General features: G+C 39.0%; 1 protein-coding gene across 3 annotated transcripts in view; it reads right to left on the bottom strand.

Moving 5' to 3' along the window:
• The window catches only part of LOC108231592 (plexin-A2), a 90199-nt gene that overhangs the window by 17039 nt on the left and 60790 nt on the right, over positions 1-12370 (bottom strand). For all 3 annotated transcript variants that reach the window (XM_037975062.1, XM_037975061.1, XM_017408686.3), the window contains exons 13-19: positions 11388-11539; positions 9282-9399; positions 8315-8451; positions 6819-6986; positions 3113-3206; positions 1480-1719; positions 766-909 (exon numbers count right to left, since the gene is read on the bottom strand). In XM_037975062.1, the coding sequence (XP_037830990.1) occupies positions 766-909; positions 1480-1719; positions 3113-3206; positions 6819-6986; positions 8315-8451; positions 9282-9399; positions 11388-11539 (1053 nt within the window). The remainder of the gene's footprint in view (positions 1-765; positions 910-1479; positions 1720-3112; positions 3207-6818; positions 6987-8314; positions 8452-9281; positions 9400-11387; positions 11540-12370) is intronic.

The raw sequence follows: 12370 nt of genomic DNA, 5'->3' as shown, positions 1-12370 counted from the left end.
AGTAGCAGAACAGAAGCGGAAAACTAAAAGCTGCAAAATGTCAGCTAAAAGCCATAATTAGTTAAATGGTAGCTAAAAGCTAAAAGTAGTTGACCAGTAGCTAAAAGCACCCTAAGGAGACAAAAATAGAGCCAGAATGTTGACGCAAATTTAAAAGTGAACAATGTTTTAGAGGAAATTGAAGAGATCTCAAAGTATTTCAGTGGGGGATATATTTGAAAATAAAAGTAAATATTATGAAAACTATAAAAGTTACGAGAAACAAAATTCATAACAGCCATCCTCTATATGAGCTGAGCGTTTTGATATATGAATGGCCAAAATAGCACAAAGTATGCAGTTGTAACTAGTTGTATAAAACACAAAGGAAAATAACCAGGAAAACAATAGTGGGAACACTGAATTAGCCTACACAATAAATAAAACAAAACTCCTAAGTAAATGTGTGGTTATTCAATAAAAACATGGCCGCTGAGGATAAATATTTTGAAGTTGTCAAAATTTCTCAGGATGGCTTTCCTCTAGCTTTTTGTCATTGTTTGCTGGACTGCCTGTCAATATTCTGGAGGACAATTTTCTGTAATGGGGAACCTACCAGACCATGAGTGACAGACAATGACAGAAAGCCAGCGACTAGCTGAAAGCCTGTCAGTGACCCAAAAACAGAGTGACGTAAAGACAGATGCTGACCTACACAGGGTGACCCACATTTATGCAGACAAAAAGACTGAAAAACGGACATTTAAGCATGATGTTAGGACTTACCAGGACTTTGTGTTGCCCAGTGAGGTTTGGGGGCTCGCAGAGTAACTGAGTATCAGACACAGTAAGAGAACAGGGCGTATCTCCGATCAGCACCGTGTAATTGAGCCTCGCTCCCCCAGATGCAGACGGCACCAAGTTACGACCCTGCAACACAGTGAAGGAAGCAAGAAAAATGTAGCAAATGTTTTACATTTTAAGAAACCCTATTGGTGAAATGGAAGCCTTTTAACAGAAAAAATATTTAGACATGCAGTATTTCTGAGGTTTTATGTCATTTATTTTAGACTTTCACTAAATTATCACATTTAAATCATGATGTATTAATGAAATATCTTTATAGAGAAATGTGGCAGCCTGATCTGTTGCTGCGTTATACATAGTTACAATATGCAGGGAAGCTTCTAAATAATTTTCATGATTCCTTTAAGGCTCAGACCAGAATTTCATGCTGTTTCACCATGACGAAACCGAGCTAAAGAGTGAAGTTCCTTTCAGTGACACATGATGTAAAGAGAGCACATCAAGTGGAAAATCCTTTCACTAAGTCAAGTAGAAATGGTGTCTTTTTTTCTGATTGGAAGCATTTAATCACATTAGATTTGTTTTTATTTTTTCACTGAACATAAAAAGATTCAGCAGTTTTGTTTATTTTACTTTTAATTATTTGCATCATTTCTGATCTGAATCTTTGAGGCGGGGTCTCCTCTGACTTACTTTGAGAATGATGGGAGCTCCAGGTTTCTGCTCCAGAACACCTGAGAGGCTGAGGGGCTCCAGGTACGGGTTGGGGTAGTAGACGAAGCCCGTGTTGTTGTACGTCAGCAGAGCCTGAACGTTGTTGAAGACGAAGCCAAACTCGTCCACGTGTTTTATCGTCTCCTGGTCTGTGGTGTACTCGGCCTTCAGGGAGGGGGCGAAGCAGCTGATGGTGGTTGTGTTCAAAACTTTGCACACCTGGAGAGGAATCGAATCAGGTGTCATTCAGAACATAAAACCTGAGCCAGTGGCAGAAATATGAAAAACTGTGTATGCACATTATAATACACAAGTTTTCTGGTTTACTTGTTTCATTATTATCTTTTTTTTCTTTGAGGGCATACAACAAAAAGTCCCTCTCGGGTTAATAAAGTTATCTATCTGTTCACGCAGTTTCAAACTATTTCAATTATTTACTCATTAAAATAGACTTTTTGTTTGTTTTGTTGTGTTTTTCTGTAGATCATAAAGTCCTTCTAAAAATAGAGCTGTTTAAAATCTTACCGACATTTTTAGCCAGCCTCAGACAAATCTTAGGCTTTATTGGAGGAGCTCTACCAATCTCTATTAAAGGCTTTTTTTACTCTAAATATTTTTAAGCAATCAAAGTTGTTTTCAGAAAATATTCAATTAATAAATGCCCTCATTAAAGTCCCCCGCCGCTGTTTGTTTGCCCCTCATTTAGTTAGAAGTTCAGGATTAATCCTTTTTGATCTCAGCGATGCTGGTGACACTGGAGGTCATGCAGTTTTATTTGACTGGCTCAGATTTTGATATGGCATCAATAACAATATTTAATTGACCCATGGCATATCTCAAACACAAAGCAAAAACAGAAAAACAAATCAACAAGCAAAAAAAAACCATTGAACCTTTTACACTGGAAGGTCCAAAAGTTTTTCCTTTGCGCTGACAAACAACAATAGTGTTTTCAGTAGTGTCCGTCCATCGGTCTCTGTCTGATAGCAGGATTACTTAAAAACTAATGAACAGATTTTGATGAAATTTTCCGGAAATGTCGGGGTTGTCACAAAGCAAACCACTTGATTACATTTTGGTGGTGATCCGGATCACAATCTGGGGCTTTGTGCTCTCAGAGTGCTTCGAGTTTAATTCCGTCTTTGTTTTTCTTTTGGCGAACTCATCTGTTACCTGTTTCAGTATTGATTTTTGAGGTTTGACATAAAATCGCTCGCCTTCAGGAAGTGCACGCTACTCTGGCAAAACCCAGATGGGTTAAAAACTTGGGGCAGAGGGTGCCTGAAGTTTTGCCATCAGGGTTGCTGCCCTTTAGTACAATCAATCACTTTGAGGAGCTCAGGCAGACAGTCTCAACACCATAAATCATTGCCCAAAACTTTATTTTTCAATGGCAGTTTTTAAAATATTATTTTGGCACGAACTGATCAACACACATTCTATTTTTAATCTCTTTTTGCTATGTTAGGCCTTGTTGATCCAATCACGTATTTTTATTTGCCTTTTAGATTAATATGCACCCTAAACAACAGATAAAAGCAGAATTATTGAGCATTTTGACCATCTTATCAGAAAAGCTTGGTTGCAGGATTTTCACATTTGTTTTACTCACGTTGACGGATTCATGGCCAGCGTATTTGACTCGGACTCGAGGTTCCTGAACCACATCCAGGTTTGTCCCAGTCACTGTCAGAGTGGTGTGCCCGCTGTTCAAAGGAGAGAAAAACATTCAATCCTGTGCAAAAGTCCTGAACCAACACTTTTTTCTTCACAAGTAGCTTCAAAGAAACCAGAATTTATTGCATCTTCTAAGTGCTCTTGTGCAAGAGTTGCACAGGCTTTCTGAAGGTCTTTTAAAGTTTTCCTTTGAACATTCACAGGTTTTTCACTCAATTTAAGTCCAGTCTTTGTACCTTTAATTTTTTTGTTAAGCTAAATAACACAGACCTTTTGAGTCTTTCAAGCATAAAAAAACCACCAAACCAGGGATGAAGCAGTGCGTACATAACAGAAAACCGCAGGTTTTGAATTGTTACTTTAGGTGCTTTGTGATGATCAAACAGTTTCAAAGGCACAAAATGTTTTCATTTCTTTAGATGCATCTGCAAGAATACAAAAAAAATACATTTCAACAGAAACATTGTAATATTTTTGCACTGGCAGGATGATTGTCAAAGATCTGTGAACTGAAAACTTGGCATGAAGTGAATAGATCAACTAAAGAATGAAGCATAGCCCAGATCTTTGCTGGATTTTTCCTGTTTTATAAAGACAAGTAATCCAGATACTGTTCAGCTGTGAACAAGTTTTCTTTTTTGGCCTACTACTTCTGCTGCCCTTTATATCTTATTGTCCCTTATTTTGAGGACACTGTACAGTCTACACTCTGCTCATCTAACAGCCCTTACAAATCACTTATAGAGCAGAAATACAAGTTTATGAAATCCTCAAGGTTGTTCCTAGGATCTACTAAAGCCACTCTCCCAGTTTGGGGCCACAGCACCCAGTGCTTCAATGACTACTGGTACCACTGAGGCCTTAACTCTCCACATCTCCAGTCCTTTCAGCTCTTTGTATTTCTCAAGCTTCTCGTGCTCATTCCTGATGTTACAGCTGCTTGCATTGCTACATTTATCACCACTGCCTTTGGTGGTTTGTTGTCCACTACAGTGTCCAGTTAGTTAACCATCACCTGTCTGAAAGTCCCACAGTATCTTAGTCCTGTCATTCTCCACCACCTTTGGCGAAGTCTCTCACTGTGACTGTAGGAAATGGCACAGATGTTCCTGTACACTATTCCAGCCACTTGGTCATGGTGTTCCATGTATGATTTGCCTGCATATTACTTCCTGCTTTTGTGTTGGACTGTACCAGGGAGAAAGAGCTGAGAGGTTGCCTTTTGTGCTTGCTTTTATGCTTGAATGATTCATAGGTCAGTGTTAAGCAATGAATGTTTAAAGATTATATGAATCATTTTCAGAAACCTTGAACCCATCCTCAAAACCTGAATAAAACAAAACAAGTAAGCTTGGCTCATCACAAGCAAAAATAAACAAAATGAAAGATGTCTGAAGACTTTTGCACAGCACTCCATTTCAGATCAATTATTGTTCAAACATGCGCACACTCCAGGTAGCCGAACATGAATACAAGCTGCTTTTTCCATCATGATTTAATTAGAGCGGCAACCACAGAGAGACCAATTTTTTTCATCAGCATTTTCTAGAAAATTTGCATTAATGCATGTTTGAGGCGGTATAGCTGGTAGCTCACCTTTTGTTATTGGGCAGAAGAGGCAGATCAAACAGAAAACCAGCTGGCTGCTATTTTATATTCATCCATGACTGTGAGACTGGCAACGCATGAATACAGGTGCTGCTTGTTTACATATCTGTGCTAGATGTGTTCAGAATAAACAACACTCTCTAATCTTTTCATAACCTGTGCTGCGTTGCAAATTTAGAGAATGTATAGCTCTGGAGAAGAGAGAGGAAAATGCAGAAATAAAACTTGAAAAAAAAAAAAACCTGTCCGGTCTAGTTGAACTGACAGTGCCAATCCTTCTCTTCTTGCACTTCAAAGGCTACCTAAGCTTGTAGGGCCTCATAGTGGGAATGCACATTTATGATGAGGGCTCTTGATTGCAGCTCCACAAAGCTCCTCCTGTCACTAGGCTGAGGGCCAGCGTGTCTCTCTGAAGTCTAATCTGCAGAGACATAGTGTTGGCTAATCCCACCCAAACCTAAATTAAGTGCCATCTTTTATTTGGTGGCGTGCAGGTAAAGCACTCCGTAAGTCAGGTAGAAACGTTTCCTCAGCAGATTAGTTTGTTTTTTACTGTTATATTTTTATTAGCTACACCGCTGAAACTCAATCGACAGTCTTGCAGGGTAAAACACTTGCTGTCTTAAAGATTTTTATTTGTTAATATGGGCATACTAGCAAATGAAATGATCTAGATATTTTAACAAATGTTTTTTATCTGACATCTTGATTTTTTCATTGTTTCACACACAGCCTGGATATGTCAGCTTAAAGGATTTTCTAACACAAAGGAGTCTAAGCACTGAGTCAAATTGGCATTTTCGTTAAGAAACATTTATTACAAATTTTCTCCTAAAAATAAACCACATCTGTTCTTCTTTTACCAATTTCAGCATCCATTCATCATCTGATGTACTTTAGGCCTGGCAGGTGTTTTTCTACAAACTGAATAAAGTTTGGTGTAAAGTTTTGGGATTCTTCTTCTGTTTAAATTGAAGTCTAGATGCTTTAATGTCAACTTTAACATTTTTATTTACAGAATTAATACAGTATTGATGCTATTATTCGAAGTGCATAAATTCAATTATATCACAGAAATACTAGACAAAAGGCTGAACATATTGGTCTTCATTGTACCAAAAAGGGTTATTTTTTTATTCAATACAGCACATGCACACCTCCTTAGTGTAATAGCATAAAATACAGATATTATGATCAGTGTTTATATTCTATTTTAATTTACCACTTTACATATTACTTCAACAAAAGTGACTTTTACCAAACAAAGGAGTGCAGTTGTTCATGTCAGCTTTATTTTGAAAGCAGAATTTGTTTTGGTTTACAGTGAATAAAATTAAGTCTGCTTAAAGAGGATTTGTCAAATATAAACCTACAGTAATGAAGTTAAACAATGTAAGAAATTAGACATTCTAATCTAGGTAATCACTAGTCAATTCGTCATTCTGTTGACAAAATCTTTAATATAGAGGATGCAGTTTAAATCACTTCCTGTTACATTAATAACATGATCCAAAACTCATCCTTGCAACTTTGAAAACAGAAAGCAATTGTTTCTGTCAGATCATTTAAAAAAACTCTACTTTTATGTTTGTGAATTGTGTGGTGTAATGGCAGAGTTTATTATAGGGTAACACCTGACTATGCTATGACTTCTCACAGAATGAACTTGTTTACAGGAGTGATGTTGATTTTTATCCTCATGGGAACCAGACTGCCTTGCTTTTCCCTAACTCCTCCTTCTGGTCCAGTATTTCAATATCTTTAATAAAAGCTCCTGTGTGGAGTTCGGGGGCCAGAGCTTTGATTCGGAGCTTCCCCATTCGGACCTGGGACTCTGATGTTAATTCTTAATTGTCTTTAATGCTCTCTATATTTTGTGCACAAAATATAAATAAATCTGTTTGAGTGTTTTCATCTAACAGTGCCTGGAAATTATTTTTTGGCCACAACAGTGGTTGCCAGATAACAAAACAGAAAAACTATATAAAGGTTTACAAACATGACACAGAAAGTGTTTGTATACACAGTCTTACCTTGCAATGCTCCAGAGGGGTTCGATGCGTTGGACCGTGGGGTCTTCTATGTACTCAAAGGCCAGACTTCCCAAAGCGTTGGCCCGGTCCACACTCAGACTGACTTGCACTGGTCCTGCTCCCGTCACAGAGGGAGCAGAGAAGCACACAATCTCTGACATGCTCCTCCTGGTGGGAGTACCAGAAGAAGAGTTTATTCATGCTTTTGATCCCAGCTGACCTTTCACTGCTGTGATATGAAATCCCTGTCTTCATAGAGCTATGAGCCACGCACGAGGAGAGAGGAGTCATAATAGTCGGTCCCATCTCCTCGTTACAGGCATATTAGAAATGGAGACTGTAATTAGAGGGTATTCTTGCTAATGGCTTCTTTGCTTCTCCTACCTGACTGCTATGATGTGAGCAGTTTTGGGCTTTAAATAGATTTCTATAAATACACAGAGAACAAAATCTACTGCTGTGAGTTTCATCACTTCCTCACCAATCATTACTTTTAATTTAACATGTGGGCACTAATTGTGTCTAAAGTGCACTTTTTTTAAAGTAAAGTGATCTCATACTGTGTTTGATTGAAACTGGAGAACACTAATTTTTTAATACTGTGCAGAGGCAAACTCACTGGTGTTTCTGACTCTAGAGTTTTAAAGATTAGGATAACATTGGTAGGTCTACTTGTGTGAATACTGAGTCAGCATTCACACAACAGTGTGCACTGAAAATGATATGCTATGACTTTTGGCTTTTATGACATTTAGACTTTTCAAAAATTGTAACTATTGTTTTTAACTACACTGAGATCATTTCAGTTCCTTCAAAAACATTCTTCACTTTGATATCCGCTTCAGCAAACTTCCTCATTTTTTAGTTTCTAGTTACTGTTCTGACACTTTTAGCTTTTAGTTTCCACTTTGTTATTCTTAGCTTTTAGTTACTATTTTGCTCCTTTTTGCTGACTTTAGCTTTACCATCTGTTTTGCAACTTTTATCACGTTTTTCTTATTTCAACTTTAGGAGAGGTTTACAGTGAGTGAGAGTGTGAATGGTTGTTTGTCTCATTTGTCTATATGTGGCCCTGCGATGGACTTGCGACCTGTCCAGGGTGTCCCCCGCCTCTCGCACAGTGACTGCTGGGGTTAGGCACCAGCTACCCGCGACCCGGAATGGAGAAGCGGTTAAAGAAAATGGATGGATGGATGGATGGAGAGGTTTACAAATTTTAACTACTATGTTGTTCCTTTTAGTTTTTACAGGTGCTTTGGTTTTATGAATTTTAGCAGCTGTTTTGCTCATTTTAACTCTTGTTCTGCTCCTTTTAGCTACAGTTCTGCTGCTTTTTGTTTTCAGCATGTTTTAGCTCATTTTAGCCTCTGTTCTGCTTGTTTTAACGTTAACTCAGTTTTAGCTTCTTTAGCAAATTTCAGCAAAGTCATTCAGCACTCAGCATTCACACTGCACTGTCACAGAAATGCTATTTTTCTACTTGTTATTAGCCTCACCTGAATAGCTCACAGGTCTGATTTCCAAAGTGCACATTAACAGTGCTGCCGGCACTCAGGTTCTCCCCGACGATGGTGACCTTGGTGCCCCCAGATTCAGGCCCTCTGCTTGGGGTCAGCGCCAACATGATGGGGGTCTATCAAGACAAAAACAATCATCCCTGTTTGATTCAACAAATCCAAACAAAGTATTCACTAAGAATGTGATGATGATCGATTTGTATAAATTCATGGACCCACACGTGCACGATGCAGCTGCATCAGTAAAGCAGCCGTGAACCATTCGGTTCTGGAATAAAATCTAGATGCATGGATTTATTCAATCTTTGTACTGATAAAATTGAATCAGTTTAATAATTAAAAGTAAGCAAGCAGGTTTGTTTCTTTACCCAGACATCCACTATAAAAATGCCAAAGATAAAAAAAGACAAAGATAAGGCTTGTTTCTGACAGTGAAGAGCTCTTATTCTGCCTGCTGTGTTTTCTCTTTAGCTACACCTAGAGTTCAGGAGGGGAACTTCAGCTATTTTAAAGCAACCTGTTTGTGAGTGACCATTTTTTATGAGGCAGTAAATAATTAGTCTGAATAACTGATGTAGGGCCATTCTTTTACTTTCTTGTTATATATTGCATTGAATCATAATGTGTTAAATCAAATGTATTGAATTGTTTTGTTTCATGAATAAAAGTTGAACTGCATCAGTTAGAAGCTGGGTCACATTGCATCTTATGAGTTTCTGCTGCCCATCTACCTTTAATGAACTGGACTGTTCACATTGTACTGAGATTCTTACATCGACCGCAGATCAAAGATGTACAAACCGAGTGTACTCTATAGACTGACTTCTGGATCACATTGACCAAACTGTTTTGCTTTCACCTGCAATCAAGCATTCAGCCTTCATACTTCACTAAAACAGTGTTTGTCTAAGAACAAACAGAAGCATGGTGTTTTTTGCAGATTTACCACAAAGGAGTAGAGGTGTGAGGACTGAGCGCTCAACTCTGGTCTGCATTCGCCAACACACAGTTTAACTGGACCTGGTGTGCTTTTTTCAGGAGCTGCAGCCATCTCGCACACAATCCTGTTCAAAACAAAATAATATCATTAATAATACAATGAAAGTGAGTAATGCAATCCAAAAGCATCACACATACATGAATAATAATACAATCCTGTCATACACACACAAATCATCACTTCATTGTTCACAGCACCGGTGGAAGATGGTTCCTTTTAGTCAGAGTGACTGAAGCAGACTTTTGCACAAGTTGCGGGTCAATACAGAGGGCCATCTTTCTTCCTAATGGAAAACCTATAACAGCAATATAACTCAAATGATAAACTACATCCCTCCCCATCTCAAACAGGACCGCCACCCACCATTACCCTCCGTTGCCATGACAACACAGCAGTTTCTTCAATAAATCAGCATTGCCTGTCAGGTCAATAGGATAAAGCATGTCATGTTTAAGTCATTACAGCAACTGACCCCATGCTGAAATTAATGTTTGTAACAGCTATAATGTCATGTTTTAAAGCAGCCTGTGAGCTGAATGAAAGGTGCTTATGAATCCACGGCATAGAATAAATAAAAAAAAAACTGTTCCCACATACAATAAGAACACCCAATCAATCGTCCCAGCCCAATCCTTCTCTTCAGAGATCACATGGGTTTTTCTGTTTACTGCTGGCATGTTCTTTTTTTTATTTTTTTTATTTACAAGGATATAAATAAAGTCCCCGCAGCCTGGGCCCAATCGCATTACATGGCTGTGAGAGAAACACATGGCTAACAGATTGTCCCTTCAGTCAGCGACATGCAGCGCATTTCAATTACAGCTGCGCCGACAGCCTCATAACGACAACGACACAGAGTCTGTCTGTCTTTTCCTTTGTATATGACTGCACCAGAGCAACGTGGAGCCCCCACACAATCCTGCAACCTGATGAGGCGTCACGAAGGTTCTGCTTACATGCAGACTATGATGCTGTCTTGGTGTCTTTTGGAGCCTCTTTAGATTTGTTGTTACGAATCTGTTATGAATTTGTTTCGGGTGATTTGACTGAAAGTGGTCAGCTCTGCCACTGCTGTTAGCACTTGATGGTAAATTGTGTACCCCAAAACGTTTTGTGATTGGATGCCAGTCACCCGCTCTGTATGCAGATACACACTTCCACATCACACAGATGGCTGTCAGTGAGCAACAAACAAGACATCAGCAAGTCTGCTGAAGTTTTTGTGAAAATGACAATACATTCAGATGTCTAAACTGTATTATTATGACATTAACATGGTTCAGAGCCATAAAGTTACGTCTTGTTAAGCACATACAATGATTAGCGACTTCACAGAGCTTAGTATCAGAATAAACACCGAAGATTTTACCCTGTGAAAATTCATTGAGCTGACAACTATTAGCTGTTTTACACAGCTTCACTGTGACTTTAACATCTGCGTTGTTTAATTAGGTGTATATAATTAGCTCAGGCTGTTGTCTTGTGATTGATAACACATATAGCTGTACTTATAGATTACAATGACCACAGTGCGACCAAAACAAACATTAAACTGAAGAAAAACCCATCCATACAAACATCCTGTAATCTACTAACATTAATAACATCCCTGACATTGAAAAATCAATATGCTGTATTTTTAAAATATTCCCAAGAATTACTTTTAATTATTTTTAATCAGCCAGCATCTGAGCTGACATTGATATCCGCTCTTCTGCCTGGCTGGAGTCTCGTCAGTTCAGTAGGAAGTCTTTCCTCAAGGCTCAGGACGGACTGCATTCAGATTACCAAACATATGTGGATAAAAGGGGTCCAGACCACAGCTGAAGGTGGTCTGAGGAGCAACAATTTTAATGCACATCGAGGGAGTACAGACTTGTATTTAGCGCCATCTGATTGCAGTTGTTAAAACATGTCTAAACAACCTCTATGGGATAGAACTGTCTGTTGAACTGCATGTGTTCATTTTCTTGTGTGTTTGCTTATGTATTGAGTTGCTGTGGAAGTAAGAATGTGAGCCGTGTGTGTCTGTTAAGGTGAGGAGTCCCTTACTGCTCTGCGGTGATGTATCCATCTTCCTGTGGGGTGCACGACACTCCTGCCACGTCCACATTACCCTTCAGCTCGGAGAAGGACAGGCCAAGGTTCAGGCCCTGGATAGTGACAAGTGTGCCCCCCTCCAGAGGCCCTGCCACGGGGCTCACCTGTAGTGGAAGGAGAAGAAAATGACAGTGGGATGAAATCAGATTTAACTTGTGCAGAATGTTGATCACTGCTGCAGATTATCCTAAAATTTGAAAACTTTATTTATTCATATTCTTGTACAATGGTGATTTTGTGAATACCTCAATCTGAAGACCATAACTAGTTTTCTGAGGGAGTTTATTCAGAAAGCCTTGACATTGGCTATAATTTAAAATAAACTTTAATGAATAATGCAATGAATTACAAAGCCTCAAGAAACCCATTCACAGTCCGTTCCAATGGGAAGTTAACCATGCCAGCAGGGTACACTCGGACCTACAGAGCAGAACAGGAGCAATGCTGGAGCAACTCTCGCTCGTCTCCCGAGCAGCACTCGGCGGTTGATTCATTCTGCTGCAGCTCCTTCAGAAACACTAATAATGTGTCAGGGACATCAAAGACTCCCAGCTCTTTGAAGTGGAAGAGCCTTGCATCTCTGCGCATGACCCACTGTGCCTTATTCAAGAGAATGAACAGGGGTTTGGGACATAAAAGATCCATCACTTCTTTCTAAACAGACTGAATTCGTTTAGCTGTCAAGAACTTAAGGTATTCAGCTGGCAGGGAGGAAAATGTGAGGCAGTCTCAGGTAAACAGACACTTGTCTGGGAAACTAGAAGGTGGCCAAGAAGAAAGAAAGATGCATGTTAGACTATTATGTATATCTGACAAGATATGCTGGCAGGTTTTTCTGTTCCAACTTTAGATACAAAAATATTATTGTTTATGCTATCACCAAAACATACCAGCAAAAACCTGAAGGAGTGCAAGGACTGCAGAACATAAGTTTT

Source organism: Kryptolebias marmoratus, linkage group LG4, assembly GCF_001649575.2.
Source record: "Kryptolebias marmoratus isolate JLee-2015 linkage group LG4, ASM164957v2, whole genome shotgun sequence".
NCBI lineage: Eukaryota > Metazoa > Chordata > Actinopteri > Cyprinodontiformes > Rivulidae > Kryptolebias > Kryptolebias marmoratus.
This window is presented reverse-complemented; position numbering and strand designations above follow the sequence as displayed.